General features: G+C 66.5%; 4 protein-coding genes across 4 annotated transcripts; 1 reads left to right on the top strand and 3 right to left on the bottom strand.

The window, feature by feature from the left end:
* Positions 1–244: 244 nt before the first annotated feature.
* On the top strand, positions 245–3,545 carry LOC146422564 (uncharacterized). Its single transcript, XM_085046617.1, has 7 exons — positions 245–2,115; positions 2,201–2,278; positions 2,352–2,463; positions 2,553–2,698; positions 2,771–2,847; positions 2,929–3,002; positions 3,127–3,545. The coding sequence occupies exons 1-7, from the start codon at positions 496–498 to the stop codon at positions 3,207–3,209; spliced, it is 2,190 nt and encodes a 729-aa protein (XP_084902743.1). The 5' UTR covers positions 245–495; the 3' UTR covers positions 3,210–3,545.
* LOC146422563 (U8 snoRNA-decapping enzyme-like) lies at positions 3,494–5,128 on the bottom strand. Its single transcript, XM_085046625.1, has 3 exons — positions 4,917–5,128; positions 4,556–4,840; positions 3,494–3,835 (listed from the first exon to the last, which is right to left on the bottom strand). Exons 1-3 carry the CDS (start codon positions 5,094–5,096, stop codon positions 3,620–3,622), a joined length of 681 nt encoding a protein of 226 aa, XP_084902751.1. The 5' UTR covers positions 5,097–5,128; the 3' UTR covers positions 3,494–3,619.
* A 459-nt stretch (positions 5,129–5,587) lies between these two features.
* On the bottom strand, positions 5,588–8,363 carry LOC146422562 (N-alpha-acetyltransferase 10-like). The gene is made up of 8 exons (XM_085046229.1): positions 8,201–8,363; positions 7,581–7,679; positions 7,187–7,245; positions 7,015–7,060; positions 6,392–6,507; positions 6,250–6,294; positions 6,023–6,107; positions 5,588–5,915 (listed from the first exon to the last, which is right to left on the bottom strand). Exons 1-8 carry the CDS (start codon positions 8,219–8,221, stop codon positions 5,685–5,687), a joined length of 702 nt encoding a protein of 233 aa, XP_084902355.1. The 5' UTR covers positions 8,222–8,363; the 3' UTR covers positions 5,588–5,684.
* Positions 8,364–8,615: 252 nt separating this feature from the next.
* On the bottom strand, positions 8,616–10,965 carry LOC146422561 (3-hydroxyacyl-CoA dehydrogenase type-2-like). Its single transcript, XM_085046227.1, has 6 exons — positions 10,882–10,965; positions 10,635–10,799; positions 9,857–10,021; positions 9,491–9,619; positions 9,306–9,414; positions 8,616–9,225 (listed from the first exon to the last, which is right to left on the bottom strand). The coding sequence occupies exons 1-6, from the start codon at positions 10,903–10,905 to the stop codon at positions 9,035–9,037; spliced, it is 783 nt and encodes a 260-aa protein (XP_084902353.1). The 5' UTR covers positions 10,906–10,965; the 3' UTR covers positions 8,616–9,034.
* Positions 10,966–10,972: the final 7 nt, after the last annotated feature.

Raw genomic sequence — 10,972 nt, 5'->3', positions numbered from 1 at the left:
GCGGAGGGTATCAGTCCTGCAGTCACTGAGGGGGTCCCAGTCCCTCAGGTGACAGCGGAGGGTATCAGCTCTCCTGCAGTCACTGTGGGGGGTGTTGCAGTCCCTCAGGTGACAGCGGAGGGTATCAGTCCTCCAGCAGTCACTGAGCGGGCCGCAGTCCCTCAGGTGACAGCGGGCGGGGGTCCCGCTCCCTCCGCGCTCCTCCAGCCCCTCACGGCGGGGGCGGGGCGTGGCCTCTCCCCTCACGCCGGGGCTTTCGCGCCTCCCGCACGTGCGCTCCTCACGCTGCGCATGCGCGCGGCTCCCCCGCCCCGCCCACCGAGGCTCCCCGAGCCCGCCAAAGCGGCGCGCGCCCATTGGCGGCTCCTTTCCCGCCCGCCCCGCGTGACGGGCGTCGCCATGGCAACCGGCCAATGGGCAGCGCGCGCATGACGAGCGGGTGGGCGGGGCTCCGGCGGCGGCAGCGCGCGCGCTTTTTCGGCCGCTGCTTCGGCCATGGCGGGTGCCGGAGCCGCCGCCATGAGCGGGGCCGGGGCCGGGGCCGACCGGCCTCCCCCGGCCAAGCTCCGCCGCCTGGACGAGCCCACCGGGACGGGCCCTGCCGCTGCCGTTAGCCGCGGGGAGACGGCCCGTTCCCCAACCCCCGGCGGAGGTCGCGGTGAGGGCCGCGGCGCGCGCGCGCGGGGCGAAGGGTCCGGGCATGCGCGGGGCGGCGGAGGGGACGCGCGGACGCCCTCTGGCGGCGGCCCGGAGATGGCGGCCTCGGCCGGGGAAGGGATGGAGAGCAGCGGGGAGAGGATGGAGAGCAGCGGGGAGAGGATGGAGAGCACCGGGGAGAGGATGGAGAGCAGCGGGGAGAGGATGGAGAGCACCGGGGAGAGGATGGAGAGCAGCGGGGAGAGGATGGAGAGCACCGGGGAGAGGATGGAGAGCACCGGGGAGAGGATGGAGAGCAGCGGGGAGAGGATGGAGAGCACCGGGGAGGGCACGGTGGGGCCGAAGAGCACCGGAGAGGCCGTGGGCATCCTGGAGACCACCGAGGAGGGCCTGGAGACCATCACCACCCACTGCTTGGAGCAAGATAAAGAGGGCTTGGACACTACTGGAGAGGTCACAGAGGGCCTGGAGACCACCAGTGGGCTCCAGGGGAGTGTGGAGACCACCAGTACCGAGTGCTTGGAGCAGGAAAAAGGGTGTTTGGATACCAGCAGTGAGGCCATGGAGGACGTGGAGATTGCTGTCACAGACTCCTCAGAGCAGGACAGGGATGTCCTGGAGACTTCCATGGAATCCAGGGGAAGCCTGGAGATCACCAGAGAGGCCACGGGCGGTTTGGAGACCACCAGGGAGGTCACGGCGAGCTTCGGGACCACCAACGGGCGCAAAGGGAGCCTGGAGACGGCTGTCACTCGCTGCTTGGAGCAAGGGAGAAGGAGCAGAGGGGGCCTGGAGACCACCACCAAGGCCCTGGGGAGCGTGGAGAGCGATGCTTCCCCCGGTGGGAGCGTGAAAAGCACCAGCAGGCGCAAGGGGAAGACCCCCGTGAGGCCCAAGGGGTGTGCGGAGACTGTCAGTACCCAGTGCTTGGACTGGGAGAGAAGTGGGAAGGGGGACCTGGAGACCACCAGCGAGGTCTTGGGGGACATGGAGACCACCAGGGAGGACACAGGGATCCTGGAGACCACCATCATTGGCCACGTGAAGCGGGACAGAGAGCAAAAAGGAGGGCTGGAGACCACCACGGAGGCCGAGGAGGGTCTGGAGCCAACCCCCACAGCCTGTGTGGGGCAGAGCCGGGGTGGCCCGGGGCTCCCAGACCTCGTGGGGGTCCCAGAGCCCGCGGGGGTCCCTGTCCCCAAGGAGCACGTGGCCGAGGAGAGCGCGGTGATCTCCCTGGGCGAGGATGAGGACGAGGAGGAGGAGGAGGAGCGGGATGAAGGCCCGGCGCGGTACCTGGCGGCGCTGGAGGCCGTGCAGCTGGAGCTGGAGGCCGTGGAGGAGGAGGCAGCTCGAGCCTTCCGCCGCCTCCGCGCTCGGTTCTGCCTCCGCCGCCGGCCTCACCTGCAGCGCCGCAACCGCCTCATCCAGCACATCCCCGGCTTCTGGGTCACCGCCGTATCCTTGGGGGGCTGCGATTTGTGGGGGTGGGGGGCACGTGGGAACCTCCAGACGGATCTTTCCTTGACCCCACCGCCCCCAGTTCCTGAACCACCCGCAGCTCTCGGCCATGATCAGCGACCGTGACGAGGACGCGCTGAGCTACATGACGAGTTTGCAGGTGCCTGGATGGGCTTTTGGGGTGGTTTTGGTTTGGGTTTTGTTCCCCTGAGGTAACACACCTGGGCCCGCAGGTGGAGGAGTTCGGCCAGAGCCGCCCCGGGTGCCGCATCCGGTTCTTCTTCAGCGTCAACCCCTATTTCCAGAACGACGTGGTGGCCAAGGAGTTTGTGCGCGGCCCCTCCGGTGGGTGATGGGGGGCAGGGGGGCACCCCCACTTCCTGCAGCCCACGGAGGGGTTTGGGGGGTCACTCCCCGTGTGTTCCTCCTCCCAGGTCACCTGGTGTCCCACTCGACCCCGATCCGGTGGTGGCAAGGGCAGGACCCCCGTTCTCGCCCCCACAAGGGACCCCCAGCCCCCCGCAGCTTCTTCGCGTGGTTTGGGGACCACAGCTTCCCTGCTGGGGACCGTGTGGCTGAGGTGAGCCCAGTGCTCCCAGTAACCCCTCCCAGTGCTCCCAGTTCCCCCCTGACCCCACCGTTTCCCCTCCAGATTATCAAGGAGGAGCTTTGGCCCAACCCACTCCAGTTCTACCTGCTGGGGGAGGGCGCTGAGGGACCCCCTGACAGGTGAGCTGCACCCCCTGGGGGTTTTTGGGAGGATCAGGGAGGGAACCCCAAAACTTCATCCCCCCACTAACCCTTCCCCAGTGAGAGTGGCGAGGACTGTGTGGTGATCCTGGATGACGACGAGGATGTGCAGGAGATCCCGGATGATGGGGACGGTAAGTGACCTTCCCAACCACCCTGTGGGGACCCCAAAACTGAGGAAATGGGGGTCTGTGACCCCCAAAGTCCTCTTGGAAGGAGAGAAGAGGCTGATTTTGTCCCCCTGACACCTGTCCCCAGGCAGTGGCGTGGAAGAGGTCCCGACTGATGAGCCCCCCAACCCCCCCGTGGGACAGAAAGACCCCAGCAGGGGCAGAATCTAACTGGGGGGAGGATTTGGGGGTGCTGCACATCTCCTCCCCCCCGGCATTGCGGGTAATGAGGGGCTGGGGGCCCCCAAAACAGCTCAGGGTGTTTGAAGGCCTTTCACCCCCCCACCCCCAAACCTTTCATGACTTCCTCCCAGGGACCCCAAATCTCCCCAGCTCCATCCCCTGGGGGGCTGGGGGTCCCCCCAAATCCCTCCCCAACACACACCACCCACCAGGGCAAAAACACAACCATTTCCCGACCATTTTTGTACATTTTGGGTTAAAAACTTGTAAAATTTTCTTTTTGTATCTAAAAGTATATTATAATAAAGAGAAAGTTTTAACAGAGTCACAGAGACCTCCGTTGAGCCCCAACCCCCCCAAGGCGATGGGGTCAAGGGTGGATTTTAGGGTGATTTCACTCACTCCACTGGGTCTTTCCCCTCATCTGCCACCGGTGTTGGGCTGAGGGGCTCCCCAAAATCTCGGGGTGTCCATACGGAGTCCGGGGCTGTGGGGAGCTGGACGCCGAGCGTCTGGAGGAAACCCAGGAGCTGCTCCCGAGCGTCACCGGCGAATCGGTTCCGCAGGAACGCCGGGAGCCCCACCCCGAGGGGAACCCGCACCAGCCCCTGCACCTGGGAGGGAAAAATCCCAACGTTTTGGGGATTTGAGACCCCCAGCAGTGCCCCCCCAGCCCCAAAGAGGGGGAGGCACCCAGATCGAGACCCCCACCTCCCCCGGTACCGATCTCTCCATCAGCCACCCCCACCCCAATAGAACCGGTTCCCTCCTCCATACCCCAGTACCGATTCCCCCCGAATCTGCTCCCGGTATCCCTAGAACCTCTCCTCCTCCGGTACCGGTCACACCCCCCAAATACGGATTCCCCCCCACGCGTGACCTCACCCCGGTTCCGGACCCCCCCGCAATTCGCTCCCGGTCTCTCCCCAAATGCCTGGTGCAAGTCCCTTCAACCGCACCGGTCCCGGTGATTGTCCCCAGTTCCAGACCGGTCCCGGTGCCTCCCCCCGGTTCTCCCGTTCCCGGTGATCCCCCCTTTCCCCCACCCCACTTTCCATCCCGGTCCCGGTGCCTCCCCAGCTCTCCTGTTCCCGGTGATTCCCCCCCTTTCCATCCTGTTCCCGGTGATGCCCCTCCGACCCTCCCATTCCCATCCCGGTCCCGGTGATATCCCCTTTCCCCACCCCAATTCCCATCCCGGTTCCGGTGCCCTCCCGGCTCTCCCGTTCCCGGTGACACCCCATTCCCACCCGGTCCCGGTGTCCCCCGGCTCTCCCGTTCCCGGTGATATCCCCTTTTCCCCCCATTCCCACCCGGTCCCGGTGTCCCCCCACCTCCAGCCCGTGCTCGGGCGCTCTGGCCAGGCCCTTCTCGAGCGCCTCCAGCTCGTCCAATGTCAGCCGCTTCACGTACAGGTGCGTCACGAGCCCTCCGTTACTCCCGGCGCCGCTCCGCCGCCAGGCGCGCGCCCCGCGGTGGTGCCCAGGCAGGAGACGAACGGCTGCCGCCGCCGGGCCGAGCTCCTCCCGCAGCTCCCGCTCCAGCGCCTCCTCCAGCGGCTCCCCGGGCTTCGCCAGCCCCCCCGGGAAGCCGAACCGCCCATCGAACCGGAGCTGCATCTGCGGGGCCGCGGGGGGATCAGCGGCGGGGGAACCCCGGGCTGGGTCCGTACCGCCCTACCGCCCCCGTACGCACCAGCACGGCGTGTCCCGGCGGCGGGGCCCCGGCGGGGAGCGGTGCGTGGAGCAGCACATGGCAGGCGTGGAGCCAGCCTGCCCCCGTTCCCGCCTCCCCGGCCGCGCTCCGGTCCCCGTCCAGGCCCAGCGCCTCGGCCCGGCTCAGCACCGGCGGCGGCTCCTCCCCGCCCGCCCGCATGGTGGCGCTGCAGCTGCGCGGCTCCGCCAATCAGCGGGCAGGACTTGACAGGGGGGCGGAACCACGCCTCCGCCAATCAGCGGGTGAGGGATCGCCGAGGCCACGCCCCCACGCGGAGTCCACCTGTGATGGGGCGTGGCCTAATAGGGCGTGATTAGCATAGGCCACGCCCCCAGCCCGTCTCCCTGCCAGCCCCGGACCGGGGGGAGGAGAAATCCTCCCTTAGTCCCCCCAGATACCCCCGTGTGACCACAAAAAACCACGACCACCCCCGTGTGACCCCCAAAAAGCCACAAACACACCCGTGTGACCCCAAAAAGCCACAAACACACCCGTGTGACCCCAAAATAGCCACGACCACCCCCGTGTGACCCCAAAATAGCCACGACAACCCCTGTGTGACCCCAATAAGCCACGACAACCCCCATATGACCCCAAAAAAGCCACGAACACCCCCACATCAGGGCCACGCACACAGACACAGCACAAGCTGGAGAGGGAGGGGCTTTATTGCCCCCCCCAAGCACCAAGGGGGGTCCCCGGGGGGTCCCAGCAGCCTGGGGGTCCCCAGGGGTGTCCCGGGGGTCCCTATGAGGCAGAGTCGGAGGCCTCGGAGCTGTCCTTGACATCGGTGCTCTCGGTGGTCTCGCTGACCTCGCTGACGTCTTTGCTGTCGCCCCCTCCGTCCTCGTGGTGCTGGGGGCCGCTGGGGGGGTGGGAGGGGGGTCCCCCCTGGCCGCAGACCCCATCCCCACCCCGGGGGGGCTCGGTGGGGGCCGGGGGGCGACCCCGCTCCTTCTGCTCCACCTGCTTCCTCAGCTGGTTGGCAGAAAAGGGAGTTACTGGGGGGAAAGAGGCTTGGAAGGGTACTGGGGAGGGGGGGTGGGATGCCCCCCAAAAACTCTGGGGGGTCTGGGGGTCTCTACCTCGTCTGCCATCTGGGTGAGGTCCCGTTTCATGGCGTAGGCATCCTCCCCGTCTGCGTAGTACTTGGGCTCCACCTCGCTGATCCTGCAGCACCACGACACAGGGGGGCGATTTGGGGGGTCTCACACAGCGGGGGGGGGTGTTTAGGGTAGGGGGGCACACAGAGTGGGGTGGTTTTGGGGTGGTGAGACCCCCACCAAACCCCTTTTACCCTCCGCAGACTCACTGGAAGTTGAGGGTGTTGGAGTAGAGGTGCAGAGCTGCCCGGTTGCTATCAAGGACAAACACAGGGGGGTGTTTGGGGTGTTATTTTGGGGGGTGTTTGGGGTCTGGGGTCCCCCCGGGGTGGGTTTCTTGGGGGGTCTCACCTCTTGCGGACGTGCAGAGACACATATTTGGCGTTGAAGTTCTCGATCATGGCTCGGGACGCCTGGTCCATCAGCTTCTGAGCCAGCCCCAGGCGTCTGTGCGAGCGTTTCACTGCCTGGGGAGACCCCAAAACGGGCTGAGACACCCCTAAAACCCCCGGAGGACCCCCAGAACTCCCCAGAAACAGTCGGGGGCACCCCAAAAACCCCCCTGGCTGGGGGACCCTAAAAAATCCCAAGGCATCACAAACCAACCCAGGTGCCACTGGAAGTGTCTCACCACCTGGGGGACCCCAAACAGGCTGGGCACCCCAAACCCACCCAAGACACCCAAAAAACTACCCCAAACCCCCAGGGCATCCCCAGATTCTGGTTCCTAAAAAGCCCCCAAAGCCTCAGACCTCCTCAATGAGACCCCAAAAGCCTTTTAAAGAGCCACAAGACCCTCCAAGAGCACCCTAAAACTCCTTAAGTGACCTCAAAATGCACCCCAAGTGCTCAGACCCCATCCAAGAGCCTCCTAAACCCCTCAGGTGACCCCAAAGACCCCCAAGGAGCCCCCCCAAACCCTGTGAGCTATTCCAAGAGCACCCCAAACCCCCCCAGGCCCTGCCCTGCCCTACCAGGGACGTGATGTGTCCGTGTGGGACGTCATCGGGATCCTCCTCCCTGCACAAACACCAGGGGGAAGGTGAGCAGGGAAGGGGTTAAATCCCCAAATCCCATCGGCAACGCCCCCCCAGACCCTCCCAAACCCCAGGAGAAGGGGGGAAGGACCCCCCAGCCCACACTCACATCTTGGCCAGGACGTATCCCACGATCTTCCCGTTCTCGTCCTCGGCGATGTAGGAGAGCTGAGGGGGGAAAAGGGGCCAGGTGACCCTGGGGGGGATTCCAGGTGCTCCTGGGGAGGGGTCCAGGGATTTCGGGGGGGAAAGTCCCTCGTTGGGGAGGGGGAAAGGATCCAGGGACTCCTGGGGGAAATCTAGGAGCCCCAGGGGGAAGATCCAGGTGTTTGAGGTGGGGAAAATCCAAGGGAGGGAAATCCAAGTGGTCCAGCGAGGGGTTTAGGACCCCAGCGAGGGGAAAGCCCACGGTGGGGGATGATCCAGGTGTTCCAGGGGGGATTCAGGTGTGCCAGGAGTTAGGAAAGGAGCCAGGTGTGCCAGGGGCGGGTCCCGGGCCGCACCTGGGGCCAGGAGAGGCCGTGGTAGAAGTAATATTTCATCTGGTAGTTCTCGGGCAGGCAGAGCAGGTTGCAGTGCTGCATGTTCATCAGGTCCTCGGGCTGCCGGGGGAGCGGCAGTCAGCGCGGGGGTGACCCGGGGGGACCCAGCACGGGGGGATCTCTCAGACCCCTCCGGACCACCGGAGCCAGCTCAGAGCCCCAAAATGACCACCCCGGTCCCCCTCCCCGAGACCCGGTGCTGCCCTTCCGAGCCTCTCAAGCGGCCGCTACCCTCCTCAGACACCCCAGGGGACTCCGGTAACCCCTTCCCCAAGCCCGGTATCCCTCCCAGAGCTCCCGTAAGACGCCGGTTCCCCCTTCTTGAGGGCCGGTAAAGCACCTGCCGGAGCCGCGTCCCCACCTCACACCCCTCAGGAGATCCCAGTTCTCCCTGTCCAGGGCCCGGTGTTCCCCTCAGACCCCTCCCAGGGCCCGGTGTTCCCCTCAGACCCCTCCCCGGGCCCGGTGTTCCCCTCAGACCTCCCCGCCAGGCGCCGGTATCCCGGACAGATCCCTTCCCGCTCCCCGGTTCCCACCCGCCAAGCCCCAGCTGAGCCCCGCTGACTCCCCAGGCCGCCCACCCGTGCGTTGCGGATGTTCATGGCTGCGGCTGCGCGGTGCCGGTGGCGTTTCCCGCTCCCGTTCCTGCTCCCCGCTCCCGGCGCCGCTCCCGGTCCCGATCCTGCTCCCGGTCCCCTCACGAGCCACTTCCGCCGGAAGTTCCTCTCCGGCCAATCAGCGCTGAGCCCGCCCACCCGCTCGTGCCTCCCGGCTCCCGGTGTACTGACAGGCTCCTCAGCCAATCAGAGAAGAGAGGGCGGTGCCAAGCCCCGCCCCGCGCCCCCTTGCTCTCAGCCAATCAGAGGCGAGTTCCGAGGGCGGGGGCGGGCTTTGCCATCTCACGCCCCCTTCGCCACCCAATCAGATCTGGCGGCGCTGATGATTGACAGCCGCACGAGCCAATGGGGAGGGAGGAAAGGCGGGGCAGCGCAGAGCTCGGGGGCCGCGTGGGCGAACACGCTTTATTGCGATGGCGGAGGGGCTCCGGGGAGGGACAGGGGGGTCCCGGGGGTCTCACGGAGGTTCCCACGCTCGGGGGGGCTCGGGGTGGCCTCCCCACTCCTGAGCAGGGCCCTCATCCCATCTTCCCGGGGGGCCTCATGGTCACATTCCTGGGGTTCGTCCCCAAATCCCAGGGTGTCTCCACTCATGTGGTGTCCCCGTTCGGGGAGGGGGTTGTGTCCACTCGGGAGGGGCTCGTGTCCACTCAGGGGGGAGTGTCCCCCACTCACAGCGTGTCCCCAGTCCTTGTCCCCGCAGCGTTCCCATCCTGGAGTGTGCCCGGAGAGCGTCCAGCCACAGCGTCCATCCCTGCTCTCCATCCCGGCAAAATTCGGGGAGGCGATCCCCGAAACTCAGGGCTGCATGCGCAGCGCCCCGTCCAGCCTCACCACCTCCCCGTTGATCATGGGGTTTTCGGCCAGCGCCTGCACCAGGTGGGCGTACTCGGCAGGATCCCCCAGCCGGGAGGGGAAAGGCACTTGCTGTCCCAAAAAGTTCCGCACCTTCTCGGGCAAACCGGCCAGCAGCGGGGTGGAGAACAGCCCTGGGGAGCCCCAAAAGCAGGGGGTGAATGGAGGCACTCCCTCACCTCATTCCTCCCCCCAGGTGTCCCCGTGGCCCTACCTGGGGCAATGGTCACCACGCGGATGCCCAGCGGGGCCAGGTCCCGGGCGATGGGCAGCGTCATGCCCACGATGCCACCCTTGGAGGCTGAATAGGCTGCTTGACCCACCTGTGGGGAGGACATGTGGCCGTTGCGGGGTCCCCTGACCCCCTGGTGGCTCTCAGGGTCCCCAGGGGTCCCTCACCTGTCCCTCGAAGGCAGCCACGCTGGCGGTGTTGACCACAAGCCCGCGGTGGCCGTCGGCGTCAGGCTTGTTCTGGCTCATCAGCTGGGCGCTGAGGCGGATCACGTTGAAGGTGCCCACCAGGTTCACCTGGGGGATGGACAGGGGTTTGGGGAGGGTCTTGTGGGCACCACCAAACCCCGCTGATACCCCATAGCCCCCCGTGCTGTGCTGGGAACATCTGCGACCCCCAAAGTCCCCACAGCCAGCCCATTGACCACTGACCCCCCACATTCACCCCACTGACCACTGACCCCCCCACATTCACCCCATTGTCCCATGACCCCACAATCCCATCGTCCAGGGACCCCCAAGCCCCCCACTCACATTGATGACCTTCTGGAAATCCTCCAGGTCGTGCACTTTGTCCTTCTTGCTGTTGTAGGTCTTGACGGCGATGCCGATGCCGGCGCAGTTCACAGCCAGGTCCAGGCGGCCAAACTGCTTCTGGGCCACGGCCAGCGCTGACCCCACCTCAGCAGGAGAGGTCACCTGGGGGCGAAGGGGCCACCGAGGGGTGGTGTCACCAGTGGGGTCATGTTGGGACATCACTGGTGGAGTTCAGGTGGGATGGCAGCGTTGGGGTTAATGGGGGATGTCACCGGACATGACTTGTGGGGTCAAGGTGGTCCCACATCAGTGTGGTCACCTCCTTAGCTGAGGTCACCTGGGGACAAGGGGACCACGTCGAGGGGGTTGTCACCAGAGGGGTCAAGGTGGGATGTCACCTGCAAGGTCATGGTGACCCAATTCCTCAGCCAAGGTCACCTCCAGGGTCAAGGTGGCCCCAGGTCGAGGGGGATGATGTCACCAGTGGGGTCAAGGAGGTCCCCACCTGCTCAACCGAGGCCACCTGCGGCATCAAGGGGACCCCACATTTAGGTGGGATGTCACCTGAGGGGCCAAAGATCACCAGGTGACCTCAAGGTGGCCCCACATTTAGCGGGAATATCAACGGTGGGGTCAACCTGGCCCCACATCAAGGCGGGATGTCACCGGCGGGGTCCAGGTGGCCCCGTGCTGAGCTGCGACATCACCGCTGGGGACAAGGCGGGACACCACTGTTGGAAACCGTGGAGAAGCCCCCGCAGCCCCCCGTGCTCACGTCGGCGGGGGCGAAGGCGCAGTGGTCGCCCAGCTCCTGGGCCAGCTGGCCCCCGGCCGAATTGGGCAAATCCAGCAGCACCACCCGCGCCTCGCGCTGCACCAGCCGCTCCACCGTGGCTCGGCCCAGCCCGGAGCCGCCGCCGGTCACCAGCGCCACCAAGCCCTGGGAAAGGGGAGAGAAAGGCGGTCAGCGAGGAGGGGAGACCCCCGCGCACATCCCCGGGGTCCGCGGGGCGCTCCGGTACCTTCACGCTGCGAATCGCCGCCATCGCCGCCGTCCGGCCAATGCCCGCGGGGGGCGGCACCGGGGAGGGGCGGGGGAGGGACGGGGAGGGA

This window comes from Lichenostomus cassidix, unplaced genomic scaffold, assembly GCF_008360975.1.
Source record: "Lichenostomus cassidix isolate B80296 unplaced genomic scaffold, HeHo_3.0 HiC_scaffold_40, whole genome shotgun sequence".
NCBI lineage: Eukaryota > Metazoa > Chordata > Aves > Passeriformes > Meliphagidae > Lichenostomus > Lichenostomus cassidix.
The sequence above is the reverse complement of the archived record's forward strand: the minus strand, read 5'-3'. Positions and strand labels throughout refer to the sequence as shown.

Excerpts from the sequence above, each read along its gene's own strand:
- LOC146422564 (XM_085046617.1), top strand. The coding sequence starts at position 496 with ATGGCGGGTGCCGGAGCCGCCGCCATGAGCGGGGCCGGGGCCGGGGCC. Across the intron at positions 2,279-2,351 it reads GCTACATGACGAGTTTGCAG|GTGGAGGAGTTCGGCCAGAG; the intron begins GTGCCTGGATGG and ends CTGGGCCCGCAG. Across the intron at positions 2,848-2,928 it reads GCTGAGGGACCCCCTGACAG|TGAGAGTGGCGAGGACTGTG; the intron begins GTGAGCTGCACC and ends ACCCTTCCCCAG.
- LOC146422563 (XM_085046625.1), bottom strand. The coding sequence starts at position 5,096 with ATGCGGGCGGGCGGGGAGGAGCCGCCGCCGGTGCTGAGCCGGGCCGAG. Across the intron at positions 4,841-4,916 it reads CGCCGGGACACGCCGTGCTG|ATGCAGCTCCGGTTCGATGG; the intron begins GTGCGTACGGGG and ends GCGGCCCCGCAG. Across the intron at positions 3,836-4,555 it reads CGCCCGAGCACGGGCTGGAG|GTGCAGGGGCTGGTGCGGGT; the intron begins GTGGGGGGACAC and ends TTTCCCTCCCAG.
- LOC146422562 (XM_085046229.1), bottom strand. The coding sequence starts at position 8,221 with ATGAACATCCGCAACGCACGG. Across the intron at positions 7,061-7,186 it reads GGATACGTCCTGGCCAAGAT|GGAGGAGGATCCCGATGACG; the intron begins GTGAGTGTGGGC and ends GTGTTTGTGCAG. Across the intron at positions 6,295-6,391 it reads TCTCTGCACGTCCGCAAGAG|CAACCGGGCAGCTCTGCACC; the intron begins GTGAGACCCCCC and ends TGTCCTTGATAG.
- LOC146422561 (XM_085046227.1), bottom strand. The coding sequence starts at position 10,905 with ATGGCGGCGATTCGCAGCGTGAAG. Across the intron at positions 10,022-10,634 it reads GCGCCTTCGCCCCCGCCGAC|GTGACCTCTCCTGCTGAGGT; the intron begins GTGAGCACGGGG and ends CTTCGCCCCCAG. Across the intron at positions 9,415-9,490 it reads TGGCTGCCTTCGAGGGACAG|GTGGGTCAAGCAGCCTATTC; the intron begins GTGAGGGACCCC and ends TCCTCCCCACAG.